The sequence below is a fragment of the Hemicordylus capensis genome, chromosome 6, assembly GCF_027244095.1.
Source record: "Hemicordylus capensis ecotype Gifberg chromosome 6, rHemCap1.1.pri, whole genome shotgun sequence".
NCBI classification, from domain to species: Eukaryota; Metazoa; Chordata; class Lepidosauria; order Squamata; family Cordylidae; genus Hemicordylus; species Hemicordylus capensis.
Window position 1 is genome coordinate 4,830,645 of NC_069662.1, and position 17,857 is coordinate 4,848,501.

The 17,857-nt window shown below is 49.4% G+C and overlaps 1 protein-coding gene across 8 annotated transcripts in view; it reads right to left on the reverse strand.

The window, feature by feature from the left end:
• CARMIL3 (capping protein regulator and myosin 1 linker 3) overlaps positions 1-17,857 on the reverse strand; it is a 70,768-nt gene that overhangs the window by 37,972 nt on the left and 14,939 nt on the right. For 7 of the 8 annotated variants that reach the window (XM_053265202.1, XM_053265200.1, XM_053265203.1 and 4 more), the window contains 8 exons: positions 16,298-16,392; positions 13,282-13,332; positions 13,122-13,181; positions 11,451-11,572; positions 9,884-9,981; positions 3,212-3,282; positions 652-725; positions 61-136 (listed from right to left, as the gene is read on the reverse strand). In XM_053265202.1, the coding sequence (XP_053121177.1) occupies positions 61-136; positions 652-725; positions 3,212-3,282; positions 9,884-9,981; positions 11,451-11,572; positions 13,122-13,181; positions 13,282-13,332; positions 16,298-16,392 (647 nt within the window). Of the gene's footprint in view, positions 1-60; positions 137-651; positions 726-3,211; positions 3,283-9,883; positions 9,982-11,450; positions 11,573-13,121; positions 13,182-13,281; positions 13,333-16,297; positions 16,393-17,857 lie in introns of those variants that run through there. The other variant, XM_053265206.1, reaches the window with a different exon arrangement.

The window sequence follows — 17,857 nt, forward strand, 5'->3', positions numbered from 1 at the left end:
ATGGTCATGGCCAGCAGGGGACCACACAAAGAGAAACGGGAGGTGGGGTTAGGGACATACCAGCCGCAAGTCCTTACAGTAGAGTTTGGTAAACCACTGGTTATAAGCCAATGCAGCCACTATTAGCGCCAGGTCCCTGGAGGGGGGAGGAGAAAAAATGAGTTAGAATGGGGAGATAAAAGGGTATGAACAGCCTGTCCAAACCATGTCCTTCCCCTGACCCCTTTAACAGCTTGTCCTAAAACTCTAGGGCATAGCAGTCTGGAAGGAAATTGGGCAAATTTGGAATCAAGAAGAAGTGCAGAGGAGAGATAGGTGGCTGGAGTACCAAAGGTGGCGAAAGTATGAAAGTATGCGAGGGGTTTTTTTGGTCTCCAAAGGCCTAAGAGCAGATAACGGAGCAGCAACACTGTAGGTGTTGCAAACATACTAGTGTGCCTTCCAATCACCCTGCAAGGTAGGGCTGTATTGTGATACCCAGATTGCACATGGGAGGACACCAGCTGTGAATGGCAGCGGAGCCGATGTGGCTCACTTCATGTTGGCTTGGGGATTGATCCGAGGTCTGTGAGCTATGGGGTTGAGGATATGGGGCCAGGAGGGGGGCATCTGAGGATCGGACTGCAACAATAACGTCAGGGTGATTGTCACCTGCTTTCCAGATGACAGAAGTCGAGTAGATTGAATTCCCGGTTGTCTTCGGAATGATAAATCGTGTCGACATCCTGGAGTGGGAGAAGTGAAAAGTGATGGAAAGAGGAGAAAATAGACTTTGATTCCCCTCCCCTGGAAAACAAAGAGAACAGGTCCCTCTCCAGTTCTTCAACAGGACCCCTGCCTCCAAAATCAGATCCCCTGCCCCGCCAGGATCACCAGAAGACAAACTCCCTCCACTCTGCATTCTCTTCCAAGCTTCCCATCACTGAGTGGGATCTGGAGTGCTTTAGCCCAGAAGGCTCTGCTTCCTGTCAGAGCCCATTGGCACAACCCTCATGGATGGGTGGAAAATTACTGCACAGCGAGTTCCCCCCGAAATGCTCTATGTTTCGAAAAGGCGCTGAGACTGCTTAAGGCCATTGGGGCTGGGGATGATGGACGTTGCAGTCCAACAACATCTGGGGACCCAAGGAGAGACAGTGTGGGGCAGTGGTTAGAGCGTTGGACTAGGGCTGGGGAGACCCGGGTTCAAATCCCCACTTGGCCATGAAATCCACTGCGTGGCTCTGAGCCAGTCACTTCTCTCTCTGCCTCACAGGGTTGTGAGGATAAACACAACCATGTATACCACTCTGGGCTCCATGGAAGAAGAGTGGGATATAAATGCAAACAAATAAATAAAATAAAATAAAATAACCCCTGCATGTCTGCCAGCACCCAGAGCCCGATGGGAACCCCTCCAAAGAGGAAAGGAGGCCCCAACAAACCCCGATATATGCTAGGGACAGGAAGACTAGGGTCCCCATTAAGGGAAAGCCCAGGGCACCCACTCTAAAAGACACACCACCCTCGGATCGTGCCGAATGGGCCTTGGGACTTGGCCAGATCCATTTGGCTACCTGCCTGAGCTCCCTTTATGCCACAGGACCTCCACCCAAGACCACTCTCTGGAGCTCAGGAACAAAGATGGCAGTGAATTTGGGGGAGAGCCACTATGAGGGCTCACCAAGGAGCTCAAAGCCTCCCTTCCCCAAGCTCCGCTCTTCAAGACGAAACCGGAGTTAAGGGTGTTCAAGATCAGAGTTTCCCCTCACGTAGGCTAAGGCTGCAATCGGGGATCAGGTGTGTGTGTGGGGGGGCATTATAAAGACCTCCGCTGCTGCCTGGCTGATTCTAGGGCAACCTCTCTCCCACTCAGCTTGTTTAGGTCAGCACCTTGGCTCCCCTCAGAAATGGGGAGAGCGAATCGCTCCCCCCATCTCCCTTGCAAATCCTTGACTCCAGGCCAGGAGTGTTGCTAGGTACTTAAAAGACCCAGGCCCCAGGCCCACCGCCCTCCTCTTGATAATTCAACTCAACCATGACCCCCGCAAGAATAATTACACATTTTATTAATACTAGTTGGGCGGGGTGCAGAGCATCTGTGCCTCCGGCTGGTCCACCCACCACCACTGTCCCCCGCCTCATGCCGGCATGCCCGACTTTCTAGACGACCAGCCACTCCCCCGCCCCCCAGCTTCCTCCCCACACCGCGTTTTCTGGCTTGTGGGCCGGCCAGAAAGCCAGCCCACCTCCTCCTCCTGGCAGCCAGGCCAGACCCAGCCCACCCTGCGGCCACCACCTCCTTCTCCCCGTCCCCGACGCTATCCCCCAGGCAATTGCTCTCATGAGAGCTGCCATACATGGGATTAGTGGCGGGTACGTTTAGGATAATTATATATATATAGGTAGATTATAATATCTCTAATATTACCATACAACACTTCCGAAGGTGGTAGCAACAGAGAGCGAGGTGAGGCTAGGACAGGGGTGGGCCAATTTAGTCCTCCATCTATGGCTGAACTACAATACCCATCACTCCCAGCTACAATAAACTATGGCTGGGAATGAAGGGAGTCACAGTTCAGCCACAGCTGGAGGGCCAGGTTTGCTCCCCCCGCTTGGGCTAGGAGCTCTCTCCCCTGCTCTGTGCAGCTGCCTCCACTGCTGCACTTTCTTTCTGGAAGAGGACGCGGAGGAGGGAGGCGGCTGATAAGATTGGGGGCTCTGAGCCATTCACTGGGAGCCCATGGTGTAGTGGCTAGAGTGCCGGACTAGGACCGGGGAGACCCGAGTTCAAATCCCCATCCAGCCATGAGACTTGCTGGGTGACTCTGGGCCAGTCACTTCTCTCTCAGCCTAACCTACTTCACAGGGTTGTTGTGAGGAGAAACCTAAGTATGTAGTACACCGCTCTGGGCTCCTTGGTGGGAGAGCGGGAGATAAAATGTAAAAATAAGACAATAAATAATGACACCCCTACTCCAGGTCCACAGGCTCCTGCGCTTGTAGACACGGGCAGCGAGGGCTGAGAGCGCTCTCCCACAGGAGTCACATGGTGAAAAATGGCTTTTTGCAGCGGTCTCGCAGGATGTGGTAACTCGCCGTGCTGAGGGCTGTCGCCACAAGACCATTTCACCACAGGCAAACTGAGCAGGAAACGGTCTGTCCGGCAAAGCGACTTTTCCCCACCCCATGCAAATCGCCCCTCGCTCCCTCCAGCTGGGGGACTTACCCATTGCACCTCCTCACGGCAACAGTGGCCGTTGTAGTCGCAAAGGGCCGCGTAGGTCTCGGAAAATCCTCCTGAGGAGCAGCGAACAGAGTTATACGGATACGAATACGGCCAATATTTAGATATACCGCTTTTCAACAAAGGTTCCCAAAGCAGTTTACACAGATCTAAATAAATCAATAAAAGGGCTCCCTCTCCCCAAAGGGCTCACAATCTAAAAAAAGAAACATAAGATAGACACCAGCAACAGCCACCGGAGGTGTGCTGTGCCGGGGACGGATAGGGCCAGTTGCTCTCCCCATGCCCAATGAAGAGAATTGTCACTTTTAAGGTGCCTCTTTGCTCAGTTAACAGGGGACTAGTTATAACATTGCTTGGTCTCCTTGGCGAGAGAAGCCTTTTTAAAAGGCTTCGTTCTCACAAACATCACGAGGTGGTAAAAAGCAGGGATGTAGTCGCAAATTCAGGAGTTTAGCCTCTTTTGTTGCTGAGCAAAGAGGCACCTTTCAAAGTGGCGATTCTTATATATTTAGCAGGGGGAGAGCACCTGGCCCTATCCAACCCCAGCACAGCATCCCTCCAGTGGCTGTTGTTGGTGTCTATCTTGTGTTCCCTTTTAGACTGTGAGCCGTTTGGGGACAGGGAGCCATTTTATTTATGAGATTATTTTTAATAAAAGTAGCAGTAGAGACAATCATATAAAAGCCTGGGTAAAAAGCCAAGATTTAACACGCTTTCTAAAAACTGTGATGGAGACTGAGAAGCGAATAGCCACCGGGAGAGCATTGCAGAGTCTGGGGGCAGCAACAGAGAAGGCCCTGTCCCAAGGACCCTCCTTACGGTACTAAAATCAACACCAGTCTGATGTTCAGTTATGTAACAAACTTGTTAGATAGCAAGAGAGGCGTGTTATTCCCATTTAGAAAGCAAAGGGCTAACCATGACAGAGCGGGGAAGGAGAATATGGCTTGCTCAGCCAAGCACTAGACGGGAGGAGGACGGATCACAGACGTGGGATTTGCTGCTGTTAAAAAAGGCAAGAAGAAAGGCAAGAAAGACAGGATTCAGGGCAGTGCTGGATTAACCAAGTAGCAAACGTAGCCTATGCGACGGGCCCGGCATTTTCGAGGGCCTCGCACTAAATGTTTGCAAGCTGTTTTGGTGAAATTGGCATCTCACCATATTCTCACGATCTGGCAACGCTGTTGTTTACATGCCGGGGGAGCTGCATGCTAAATGGTACGTGTTGTGGCTTTTGTGTGTGTGCAGGCGCCGTGTGCTGGTTGGCTCCTTGCTGCGTCGTGTACAGGCATGGCATCCTTTGTGCTGTCTCCCACTCTCCCAAGCCATTGTAGCATGCACTGTTATGCCGCTGGAGGGTGTGACACCGCGGTGAGCCTGTGACAAGGGATGTGCGACTCCAGGGCTGGACGCAGTCAGATAGCAGTGGCTGTCAATTAATTACTGTCACTTTGTGACCTGCGAGTGTGATTGTGTGCCATGCATAAATGCCCGCTTTGAGGGAGGAAGGGGGAAGAGAAAATACACGTGCGAACTTGTCGTGGTGTTCTTCCTCAAGCATGACTGTAGTAGTACGTAATCATTACGGACGTTATTAATAACATGATATGAATAAATGATTTCGTTCAAATTGAATTACTTTACTATGCATGTAAATAATTTATGTTTTAATATTTATGTGCATTTTTAAAATTTAGGGCCCCTTTATAACATAGGAACATAGGAAACTGCCATATACTGAGTCAGACCACTCGTCTATCTAGCTCAGTATTGTCTTCACAGACTGGCAGCAGCTTCTCCAAGGTTGCAGCACCAGAAGGCAGCCATCAGCTCTTATTTGGCGTGTGTGAGGTCCCAGGTTGAGTGTCTGGCATCTCCAGGCAGTCCGGATTAGGAACATAGGAAACTGCCATATACTGAGTCAGACCATTGGTCTATCTAGCTCAGTTACTGAGCTTCACAGACTGGCAGCAGCTTCTCCAAGGTTGCAGGCAGGAATCTCTCTCAGCCCTGTCTTGGAGATGCTGCCAGGGAGCAAACTTAGAACCTTCTGCTCTTCCCAGAGCGGCTCCATCCCCTGAGGGGAATATCTTGCAGTGCTCACACATCAAGTCTCCCATTCAGATGCAACCAGAGCAGACCCTGCTTAGCTATGGGGACAAGTCATGCTTGCTACCACAAGACCAGCTCTCCTCTCCCTATGTAACATATGCAACATATGCTACAGGCCCCGCACTAGCTTAATTTGATTCAGGGGCGTACCATTAATTAGGCCAAGGGAGACACATGTCTCCTGGACCGCAGCCTCTGAGCCCCCCTCCCCGCAAGGCCAGCCCTTTCTCTTTTTCCTGTGCCTTGCTCTTTCCTTTTTTCTGTTGCTGCGGCGGCAGAAGAGCGGTCCAATACCCACTTCTGCTTCTTCTTCTTTTTGCCTCCTGCCTGCCTCTCAGCTTGGCTGCTCCTGGCTGGCCATGCTCTGCGCAGACTCACTCACGGAAACGGAGAGCATGCCGAGGGTGTGACCGTCATGCAGGCAAGAGTCAGGCGGCAGCAGCAGCCGCGAGAAGGAGTGCTGGAGGTTTGAAGCGGAGCTGCTGTCTGGAGCCTGCCTGGGGGCTGCATAAAAGCCTTGTCTCATTGTTGTTGCTGACAGACTGACTCACAAGAAGGCAGAGGTGAAGGAAATGCACGTTGTATTAGGCAGCGGGAAGGGAGGTAGAATGCAAAGGAAAAGAAACTGCCTGGGTGCTGACTGACCCTCAAGAAGGCAAGGCAGGGGCAGGATGGTATACAAAACTTTTGTTTTTAAAAGTAACCATAGGGTCCAGAGAACAAGTGGGATGTGAAGAAAACCAGTGAAAAAAGAGGGCGAGGTTATGAGAAAGGGGTGGGGGCTGCCTTGGTACTGCTGTCTCACTAGAAGGGGAGGAAGGTAAAAGAAACTTGTATTTTTAACAGTAAGCATGATGGAGGTAGAGAGGACAGTTGGTGTTCAGTGTTGGGATCTTGCAGGCTGAGCCATCCATTTGATAAGGGGCTAAAGAGCTGCTGAATAAATGCTTAAAAAAAGACTTGCATCAAAATAAGATTTTGCAAATCAGTTGATGATGGGTTTTTGGTTTTTTTAAGCTGCCTTTCTCTCCTGTCCCTGAAATGCTTACTACTTAAATCCCAAGAAACTGGGATGACTCCATGTATTCCATTCTGTTGTCTGGTTTGAAATCAAATAAGGAGAGAGAGAGAGAGAGAGAGGGAGGGAGGGAGGGAGGGAGGGGGAGAGAGAGAGATTGTCTAAACTGATTACTGATTGCTGGTGGGTGACCTCTCTTTCAGTTGGCACAGCTCAGGGTAGTGTTTCTTTCTTCCTACTTTCATTTTTGAGAAGTATGATTCTTTCTTCCTACTTCCATTTTTACAACAATCCTGTGAGGTGGGTTAGGATGAGAGAGAATATCTAGTTTAAGGTTATCCGCTGAGCTTCCTGGCTGAGTATGGAAGGATTTGAACCCAGTTCTCCTCCAACACTCTAACCAGGCTTTTAACTAAGTGGGGTACTGAGTGCAGGAGACAAAGGAGACTAAACTCCTTATTTTAGCTATGAAACAAGTACTGGAGTGGCTAAACATTATTAAGGTTGGCTGGCAAAAACTAAACACACACACACACACACATTTACTCCATGGTAAACCTGTGTTCACTGGGATGAACTCGAGATATTTTTTTGTTCAGGACTGAATCTGTTCCCTATCAGTTGGTTGAGATATACTTGCAAATGTGAAGTGGAAGAAAGGAAAAAACTGTGAAATCCATTTTCTCTCCCATATTTGTGGATGTGTGTGTGTACACTTGTATCTATAATGGCAGACAAAATTTGCACACATTGCCTTGATACTGCTGCCCAAAACAAAACTCATTCTGCACATGGATGAAAGAAGATAGGTGGAGGGCTGGGGCTGGTGTAGCACCACTGGTGCTGAGGGCTGGCTGACATCCAAAGCAGAAGAGCAGCAGCACAGGGTGAGAGAGGGTGAGAATCAGAGCAGAGGAACAGACAAAGAGCCCTGTGTGTGGCCTGTTAAAGCAGAAGCAGGCATTGGGTAGAATGGCATCAGAAAGCTGATGATCCCCACTAATTTAATAAGAACATGTTAAAAACAACAACATCTCTACCACGGCTGGCCTTGTGCTAATTGCACAGCTTTCAGTCTTGGTGTTCATTACCAAGAGACACAGTTTTGGGCGGTATAGAAATATTTTAAAAAGATAGATAGACAGACAGACAGATAACCAGCATGTTCCCCTTTGACTAGGTGTCCGTGCAGTTCTGCTTTCCAGGGTTTTGTGTTTTATGTTAGAATCCCTAATCTGTGTTAACTGTGGTGTACATTTGTCTGTTAGAGATCACGGGGCTCCAGTTCTGTAAAAGACCACGTTTTGCACGGAGAAGGGGGGTCCCAGGTTCAATCCATGGCATCGTCAGATAGGGTTGGGAGAGGGCCCCTGAAATTCTGGGTGGCCAGAACTTGACCAGAAGGTAGCCATTGGTCTATGAAGGGAAAACATCCAAAGTAAGGTAAGTAAGGTAATGCCTTTATTGGGACCAACTAAAATATCACAAGCAAACGCTGAAGTTATCTTTTTCAGGCTGAATGTTAAAGAGAGACAAGGACAAGCGTCAGGGTTTAAGTCAAGTGTGTGCGGTGGGGGGTGGGGGGTGTCTGCCTTGAAAGAACTCTGGGTTTTTTGTTTTTTAGTGCTGGACATAGATTCAACTAACTGCTAGATTTTAGCAGTTAAAGAGAAACAAGGACAAGCCCCAAATCCTGGTGTCTGAGATGGCGTACAGGAGGTTAAGACTGATAGGGCCTAAGTCAAGTTTGGGGTGGGGGGTGTTTGCCTTGAAAGAACTCTGGGTTTTTTGTTTTTTAGTGCTGGACATAGATTCAACACTGTGGCTGGGAGTGATGGGAGTTGTAGTCCAACAACATCTGAGGACCCACAGTTGAGAATTCCTACTCTAAGGACATAGGGACATAGGAAGCTGCCATATACTGAGTCAGACTATAGGTCCATCTCGCTCAGTATTGTCTAGACAGACTGGTAGCGGCTTCTCCACGGTTACAGGCAGGAATCTCTCTCAGCCCTATCTTGGAGATGCTGCTAGGGAGGGAACTTGGAGCCTAGATGCTCTTCCCAGAGTGGCTCCATCCCCTAAGGGGAATATCTTACAGAGCTCACACTTCTAGTTTCCCTTTCGTATGCAACCAGGGTGGACCCTACTTAGCTTAAGGGGACAAGTCATGCTTGCTACCACAAGGCCAGCTCTCTTCCCAATCTGGCTGCTAGTGTAGGAGAACATCAGAAGAACATCAGAACAGCCCTGCTGGATCAGGCTCAAGGTCCATCTAGTCCACCATCCTGCTTCACACAGTGGCCCACCAGATGCCTCTGAGAAGCCCACAGGCAAGAGCTGTGGGCATGCCCTCTCTCATGCTTCTGCTCCCCTGCAACTGATATTCAGAGGATTCTTGCCTCTGAGTCTGGAGGTGGCCTATAGCCACCCAGCTAGTAGCCATTGATAGACTTGTCCTCCATGAATTTGTCCAAATCCCATTTTAAGCCATCCAAGCTAGTGGCGATCGCCATATCCTGTGGCAGAAAATTCCATAGATTAAATTATGGGCTGTGTGAAAAAGTACTTCCTTGTGTCCATCCTAAATTTCCCGGCCTTCAATTTCATGAGATGACCCTTGAATCTAGTGTCCTGAGAGAGGGAGGAAAATTCCTCTCTGTCCACTCTCTTTACTCCATGCATCATTTTATACACCTCTATCATGTTCCCAATGTCCCCCTCTTTTCCAAACTAAAAAGCCCCAGATGCTGTAGCCTTGCCTCATAAGGAAGGTGCTCCAGGCCCCTGATCATCTTGGCTGCCCTCTTCCACAGCCTTTTCCAGTTCTACAATGTCCTTCTTTAGATATAGTGACCTGAACTGCACGCAGTACTCCAATTGGGGCCACACCATAGATTTGTATAAGGGTATTATAATATTAAAATTTTTGTTTTCAATCCCCTTCCTAATGATCCCTAGCATGGAATTGGCCTTTTCACTGACGCACATTGAGCCGACACTTTCAATGAACTGTACACCACGACCCCAAGATCTCTCTCCTGGTCAGTCACTGACAGCTCAGACCCCATAAGCAAGTTGTGGGGTGGGGGCGGGTTTTGCCTGAAAATGCATCATTTTACACTTGCTCACACTGAACTGCATTTGGCATTTTTTCGCCCACTCACCCAGTTTGGAGAGTGCCTTTTGGAGCTCCTCACAATCTGTTCCGGATTTCACTACCCGAAAGAGTTCACGGAGATGGAACCCTGAGCTAAATGGACCTTTCATCTTGACCCAGCAAGGGAATTCTTAAAATTCTTATGAGAACCCTTCTGGGATTCAGGTCAGTGGGTTAAATGGGGAATGCAGCAGTTGTAATTAAAGTTTCATGTAATTTCCTATGAACGTATCGCTCAGCACCTGCCTCTACAGAACGGGACCAGCGCAGCATTGGAAAATTGGAGATCTCAAAAGGTCTGGAATGTTCTCCCCACCACCACCTCCCCCTACCCACCACCAATCAAGCCCCATATTCTCACCACAGATGCTGTGAGTGGTGGAGCTGGAGCTTTCAGAGTTGGGGGACATGTCCCGTGGTGTTTCTGGAGCCTCCACATTCCCATGGCGAATTAGGCAGCTGGGGGGGAAAACACAGCAGTTGATTTAAACAATCAAGGGTCCCCAAATTCTGATATCAGGAGTGGCCAAGCTAAGGTTCTCGGGCTGCGGTTGGACTACAACTCCCATCACCCCCGCCACAATTTACTGCAACAGGGGTGATGGGAGTTGTAGTCCAACAACAGCTGGAGAACCTCAGCTTGGCCACCCCTGTCCTCTATCCTCTGCTCTTTAGATCACGCTCAAGGGTGCAATGCGAAAAGGAGGAGAGCTGGTCTTGTGGTAGCAAGCATGACTTGTCCCCTTAGCTAAGCAGGGTCTGCCCCAGGGGCGTAGCTATAATTGAACAAAAGGGTTCAAAGAAGCTCCTGAGGGCCCTCCAGTTCCATCCCTCCCTATTTTCTTCATTGTCTCCCTCACTCTGCCCCACCCCCAGAGGGATGAATACGGCCCCCTCTCCCCTAGCTACGCCCCTGGTCTGCCCTGGTTGCATATGAATGGGAGACTTGATGTGTGAGCACTGGAAGATCTTCCCCTTAGGGAATGGAGCCACTCTGGGAAGAGCAGAAGGTTTCAAGTTCCCTCCCTGGCAGCATCTCCAAGAGAGGGCTGAGAGAGATTCCTGCCTGCAGCCTTGGAGAAGCCGCTGCCAGTCTGTGCAGACAATACTTATCAAGATAGACCAAGGTTCGGACTCAATATATGGCCACTTCCTATGTTCGAGAACAGGAAGGCAGGCATACACCCTCTACACATTTGGGGGTTGCCCTTTCTCTAATTGCTCCCTGTCTGTCTTTGCTGGATTCTTTCTTCCATTCATTCAAAATAATGTAAATGCCCACCCCAAGTTCTTCATGGGAACTCAATGGGATCCTCAGTGACGGGGATTAGAGAAACCCATGCAACTTGGAGGTGGGGCATGGTTGAATTAAAGGCAGAGCTGGAGAACGTCAGAAGGTGGAAAGGTGGTGGCCAACACTGCAGGACCGTTGTTAACACAGAGATACAGAATGAAATTAAAAGAGTGGCACACAGCCCAAACTTCCAGTAAAGATCAAAAGCTATGATTGGCCATGATTCTCTGTGGGTATAGATTAGCCTCACTCTGGCCTCACTCTGGTGGAAAACCAGTTCAATATTGGACCACAAGTGCCCAGAAGGACTTGGAGTATGAATCTAGTCTCTTTCTATCTTTAGGATTACTCAGCCATTCAGAGCCACCACCCACCACATCTAATGAAACTTAACCCCATTTTCTGTTGTTATCCAAGACTGCCAACTGACCAGGAAACAACACACCTAACCAGCTCTTGTGCCTTGGCATGCAGACATCAGCAGAAGACAAGTTCCACAGCCTGGAGATCATCACTACACCTGTTAATGCCTGCACACCCAACTGCTGTTAAAGGCACAGCTACCATGAACAACTGAAAAGTTGGCAACCCCACTGCCCATGTCCAGTGCCCCTTCATCTTGCCACATACTCACACGGAGGCTGGGCTGGGAAATATTTTGGCTAAGGCGGTGTTGACATGTCTCGTGACCTGGTCGACACTCTCAGGGGTGGGAAATTTCAAGCTGTAGTTGGCTTTCTCGGTCTCCACTAGGATCTGAATGGGGAAGGGAGAGGGAACAGTCTATGAATGCCACTCTTCACTCCAACAGAATCGTAGGAGGTATCATTGTAGGAGATACACATAAGAGCAGTTCTCTAAGATCAGGAGGATCCAAGGCTGAGAACTCCTGGTCTGATCTGTTTTTAGAGCCATGAAAGGCAGTGGCCATCGCATCTTGTGGCAGTGAGTTCCACACCTTAATTATGCATTGTGTGAAGGAGTAACTTTCCGCTATCTGATCAGCTAATCAGTTTCACTGGGTGACCCTAAGCTCTAGTATTATGAGACCTGGAGAAAAACTCTTTATCCATCATGCTTGCTTAGAGGGTTTCCAGACAGCAATAAAGCGTGTGATCAGCAAAGTTTCCATGCAAGTTCCAAACGCAATCTTATTGCTGCAGAACTGGTCTTGTGGTAGCAAGCATGAATTGTCCCCCTTTGCAAAGCAGGGTCTGACCTGGTTTGCATTTGAATGGGAAGCTACATGTGAGGACTAAGATATTCCCTTTAGGCGATGGGGCCGCTCTGCAAAGAGCATCTCCTTGCTTGCTTGAATGCAAGCTCCTTCCCTGGCATCTCCAGATAGGGCTCAGAGAGACTCCTACCTATAACCTTGGAGAAACTGCTGCCAGTCTGTGTAGATGATACTGAGCTAGATGGACCAAGGGTCTGACTCAGTAGAAGGCAGATTGCTACGTTCCTATGCTTCCACACTCCTCCTTAGCACATTTTTACTCTCAGTGAGCAGGGACCTTGTGCAATTTTCACAGCGCCACCTGCTGGCATTCCGAGAAGACACTGCCCTTTTTCATTACCACTTTTGTGGCCACTGGAGGAAAGGGTGGGTCTTCTTCAAAAAGCAGGAGCTGGCTTGCAGGTGGAGCTGTTAAAATTGTCTGGGCGAGATCCTTGCTCGGGGTGTGTGCCGAGGATAAGATCATGCTAGGAAGATCCGCAGAAGCCTGCAGGAGTGTCTGTAGGGCAAGTAAGATCATGCTTGAAACTTGCGCAAAAGCTGTGAATATCCTGCACTTTATTGCCATATGGAAACCCCATTTTCATATGCCTCTGTCATGTCCCTCATCCCTAAGTTGCCTTTTTTTCTAAAGAACCCCAAATGCTTTACCCTTTTCTCACAGGCCAGGTGCTCCAGGCAGTCATTTTGGTTGCACTTTTCTGCACCTTTCTCAGCTCTATATTCAGGTATTTATCAATATACCTAGATACATACCTGAATCCAGGGCTGGGTTTCCCCCCCAAGTTTTTTGATATATGATAAATCAGAAGGTCGTCTTAAATCCAGAGTCCTGTTCTTTTCGAGTAAATTCAGGTATAACCTGTATTGAACCTCTACTTTTTAAGGGGGTCGTCTTAAATTCCGAATCGTCTCCAATTCGGGTAAATACACAGTCATATCGTTTTTGAGATGGGAAGACCAGAATTGCACACAGTTTTCCAAGTGTGGCTGCAGCCTTGATTCAAATGGGGGCTTTAGGATACTGGCAATAGGACATTTCAAACCTGTCCCCAAACGCCCTCTTACCTGGTTGTGATTCAGGGCATTCAGTGCTCGGATCTCCAGAACATTGAAAGAGCACTCGACCTGCGGAGTGATGTGGAAGAGAGAGAAGGGAGACTCAAAATGGATCTCTGTGGTGGTGGGCACCCGGGATCACCCCCCCACACACACCCCTTCCACTCACCTTGGCGGGCACTTTGAGTCCAAAGAGATAGATACGCCAGGTGGTGAGAACCTGCCCAAGGAAAGCGAAGACAAAGAATTGTTTAATTATGCACAAGTCGGAGAACCCCTGAGCTAGAAAACCGATTGTGTGTTTTTTAAAAAGCGGTGTGTGTGTGGGGGGGGTATGTTGGCAACTGTCTGCAGGCGTAATTGAACTGAACAGCCTTGCAAGGGAGTGCTCTCAATAACAGATGGGAAACTGAGGCAGGAAGACAAGTGCCTCAGTTACGTATTGTACGGGTGCAAAACAAATGAATGCTTTGCAGAGAAGGATGCATTCACAGGTCTGCACAGAATGGTTTTCTTTTCCATTACTCCACAAATGGAGGTTAAAAGGGGAGGGGGAGGGAACTCATCCCTACTGAGTGCTTCTAGGGTGGTTCCCCCCCTCCTCCTCGTGGGGGAGTGGGGCAGGGAGTGAGGTCAAAAGATGGTCAGGCATAATGGCTTAAAGGTTCTCTGGCAACCCTGGGGAAGGGGTAGATGTGTGGAGGGCCCTTAATGAGCAGGGAGGGAGGGATGGAGAGGGAAAGGGCCCAAGATGCATCGAAAAGGAAATGAAGATGGAGACTAAAGGAACCACATCCTCTCCGGAAGGGGAGAAAGCGATCCACCATGGGGGGCAGGGAGGAGCTGCCCATTTGCAATGGAGAGAGATGAATTATTGATTTTCAGACCGACACCTCTCTCTGTTTCTCTGTCTCCAGCTTGCCCTCTAACCCATCCTGCTAAGATCACTTCCAGAGACGGAGCAAAGCCATTATTTAGTGCAAATGAGAAAACAGCATGGGTGGGGTGAAGGGAACGTCACTAGCAAAGCCACACTGCACTATTCCCTGACCAGACCCATAAACAGGGCTGCCAGGTTTCATTTCTGGCCGTGCTCCTGTGCCCTGAACACCAGTCTGCAGCGATTCAGCAAAGAGAGGCTGCACCTGTTGGATCTTTGCCTGTCACACCCTTGTGAAAAACAAAAGAACATAAGAACATAGGAAGCTGCCTTATACCGAGTCAGACCCTTGGTCCATCTAGCTCAGGACTGTCTACACTGACTGGCAGCAGCTTCTCCAAGGTTTCAGGCAGGAGTCTCTCCCAGCCCTACCTGGAGATGCTACCAGGGACTGAACCTGGGACCTCATGCATGCAAAGCAGATGCTCTATATGGGCTGTAACCACAGTGGGGCCTACAGGAGCCTGGCCTTGAATATGCCGCTTGCTGTCTTTTAAAAGTAAATTTCTACTCCCTCTGACTTGTGGAGAAGGGAAAGCACGCAGGTGGCATTCTCCCGATTGCTCACCAAGAAATAAACTTTGCTTTCCCTTTCCGCCCTTCTGGCCCAGTGCACAAGGCCCTGCTGAGCTCTGAGAAGCACTAGGCCTTTATTTAATTGAGAAAATGAATGGTTCTTGTAGCCATTTAACAATGGATGCAATTAAACCATTTGGAACACGCCGGGACGCTGGTAATTCTGGTTCTGTAAACCCTCCTCCTGCAAGGATTTCCCTCTCGCTTGCCCCAACAGTTCTGATGACAGGGGCTGGGGACAGTTCAGCCCCGGGGCAAATCCCAGCCCAGCCCCACCACACGCCTTCAGCCCACCTCCCCAAATACCTCTGGCTCAGTTCCCTCCCCCTGCCTGCCCGATGCCCTCCAATCCTGCCCCCCACAGCAGCAAATTCTATTTACCGCCCACACCCCACGGCTGCCGCCACGGCCCCCCTGCTTCCCAAAGCAAAGCACCACACACAGGGGCCCTTTTGTGGCCAGACGGCCAGCACGACCCCCACCCCTCCCCAGCCCAGCCACCCCTGGCCTGCTCCCGCCCTGCGACCTCTGTTTTGCTGCCAGTAGCAAATTGCAAACTCTCTGACCTAATTTGAGAGAATAGGAACTGGGAGCTGGAGGAAGGGGGAGAAGGAGAAGGGGGTGGAGAAGGACCAAACCCTCGCAGGGGCAAAATTATAAGAGGGGACAGGGCCAGAAATCCCCCTCCTTTTTTATTTTTTAAATATCCATCAGTCACAGCAAACTCAGTTATCTGGACATTGGTTTTGCACCTCTGTGCTGGAGGAAGGGACTGAAAAGCAGGAACCAATATCAGAGTCTGGGTGATGGTGGGGAGTGTCAGAATAGGGCTGGGGAGGCCCCGGTTCAAATCCCCACCCAGCCAGGTTGCTCACTGGGTGGCCTTAGGTCACTCTTTCTGAGCCCAGCCTACCCTACAGGGTTATTGTGAGGAGAAACATGGGAGCACTATGAATGAGCTCATTGGAGGAAGGACAGGAAAAGGAGAGGAAGTATCAAACTATTTGGGAGAAAAGCAGGTTGTGTGTTCCCCTTAAACGTGGAGGTGAAATGTCTCCTTGGGGTGGGAAATCCCTAGAGAGAACTGGGGCATAAAACCAGAAGATGCCAGATTACATCCCAACGCCGGTACTTTTAACTGGCAAAACTCTTGATGACTCACTACAACCCTGCATACAGCCAGGGAACCGAAACTGACTTCACAATGTTTGATTCCAGGGGTTCTCAGCCTTGGTTCCCCCGATGTTGCTGGACTACAACTCTCATCACCACCTGCCACCACTGAGGCAGAGGATGATGGGAGCTGTAGCCCAACAACATCCGGGACCGAGAACCCCTGCCCTAGTCACATTATGAAGCAGAAGGTCAAACAGTAGCCTTGAGAGGCCATCTAAAGGGCAGATAACCAACTGGTAAACCTCTTCTAGGATGTTCGCCTGCTGAATTTCTGCCTGCCATCCAGCTGTTCCAGGATAGGGAGTTTTTCCTGGGAGCATGATGGGGCTGTGGAGATGTTTGGAGTTACTTCTCTGCAGGTGGCCGCCTGCCATTTCAGGGTGGGGTAGGTCTGTGTGTGTATCGATGAAACGGGGCATAAGCAATCGAACCACATCACCGTATCGCCAGAATCACCCTCCGATCCGCTCTGATAGCCCGAAGGAGTTCTTACCAGCGCCCTGTCTTCATTCTTCTTGGGTTTGGTTTCTAGCTTCACCTTCACCAGGAGGTGGATGGGAGGCCGGTTCAGGAACTTCCGGATGCTGTCTGTGGAGAAGGATTAGGGGGTCAAAGCAGGAAGGACTGCTGCTGGAAGCCATCTCCCTTCCACCTGCCCACGGGGAGCTTTGGAGCAGCTTCCACTCCAAAAGCAGGGCTCTTCCCCAGCATGTGGGATTTACTTCAGCCCCAGAATATGCAAAATACATGCAAACAATAGAAAACAGATGAAGAAAGTGCCTTTGGGCATGTGCAGAGTGCCTTTTCCTCACTACCAGGGCTATGCTTCCCCATCTCTGGCAACTTTTAAAAAGGCAGTTGAGACACATTTGTTCACCCAGGCTTTTAATTAGATTTACAGTTTTTTTTAATATTGTGTGAAATTTCAAGTTATTTGAATGTTTTAATGCTTTAATTTTGTTTTGATTTGTATTCTACTGCAAACCGCCCAGAGACATACGTTTTTGGCGGTATATAAATGTGCTTGCTAAATGATTAAATAAATATCACAGTGGAGCTGAAACGAAAACAGTCTCAAGCAAATGGGAGTGAGGGGAGACGGAGATCTCAAGCATATTGTCCTACATGGAATTTATTTGCAATATGGGCTCCCAACTTAGACTTTGCTGTGTTCCCCGTGATGGATTCTGTAAAACGTCTGTGTGGATGCTGAACATTTATTGCCGTAAAACTGAGTGACAAGACTTAAGGTTTAAGCTTTTGAAACGAGCCCCCCAAAGATCAGCTCTTAAATCAAAATCACATGAAAGTCAGATTCCTCCAGATTTCCAGTTCATGCAAAGTTTCCTTTCAGCCTCCCCACATAAAGGGTCAGGTGAACTTCTAGGTCCAAGGGCACATTTCTCAGGGATACATGGGGAATCCCATTTTGGAAATGAAGAACCCCCATGACCTGTGGGTTCAAACACTATCCAGGACTGAATCCTTGATAATTTTAAACCCAGTCTACACATATATCTACAGTTCCAAAAACAGGGGCCCTTGAGAGTCAAGCCTTCATAAAAATTATATTTTCTGATCTGAAATTTCAGGTGGGTCAGGAGGGGAGCCCAGAAGGCGGGAACTCTGCACATGCCCAATGGAATTATCTTTATGATGCATTAAATTATGGGAGGCAAGCCCTGCAGGCAAGGACAGACTGATCACAAATAAGCCAGTCCATGCTCTTGCTCTGAGTAATTCTGCTTGCTTCAGCCAAGCAGGAGGAAAGAGTCCGTAGTACATGGGGTTTTTTTAGTCATGATGCCTGGAGGTAAACTGAGGCCACCGGTCTTCTCTGCCTGGTGTGAGCAGGGGGGGGGGGCTCTTCCTGGCTGGGTCTACTGGGAAGTGGGGTGAAGTATTGGAGGCGACAGGCTCAGCGGAGGAGATGGATCAGCCCTGACAGCCAAGGCTGGGCAAGCCCGTTTCTGCGAGGAAAGCAAAGCACACTCCAGATCCTCACTCATCACTGACTTGTCCTCAAATGGATGTCAAGACTGACTCACAGCCA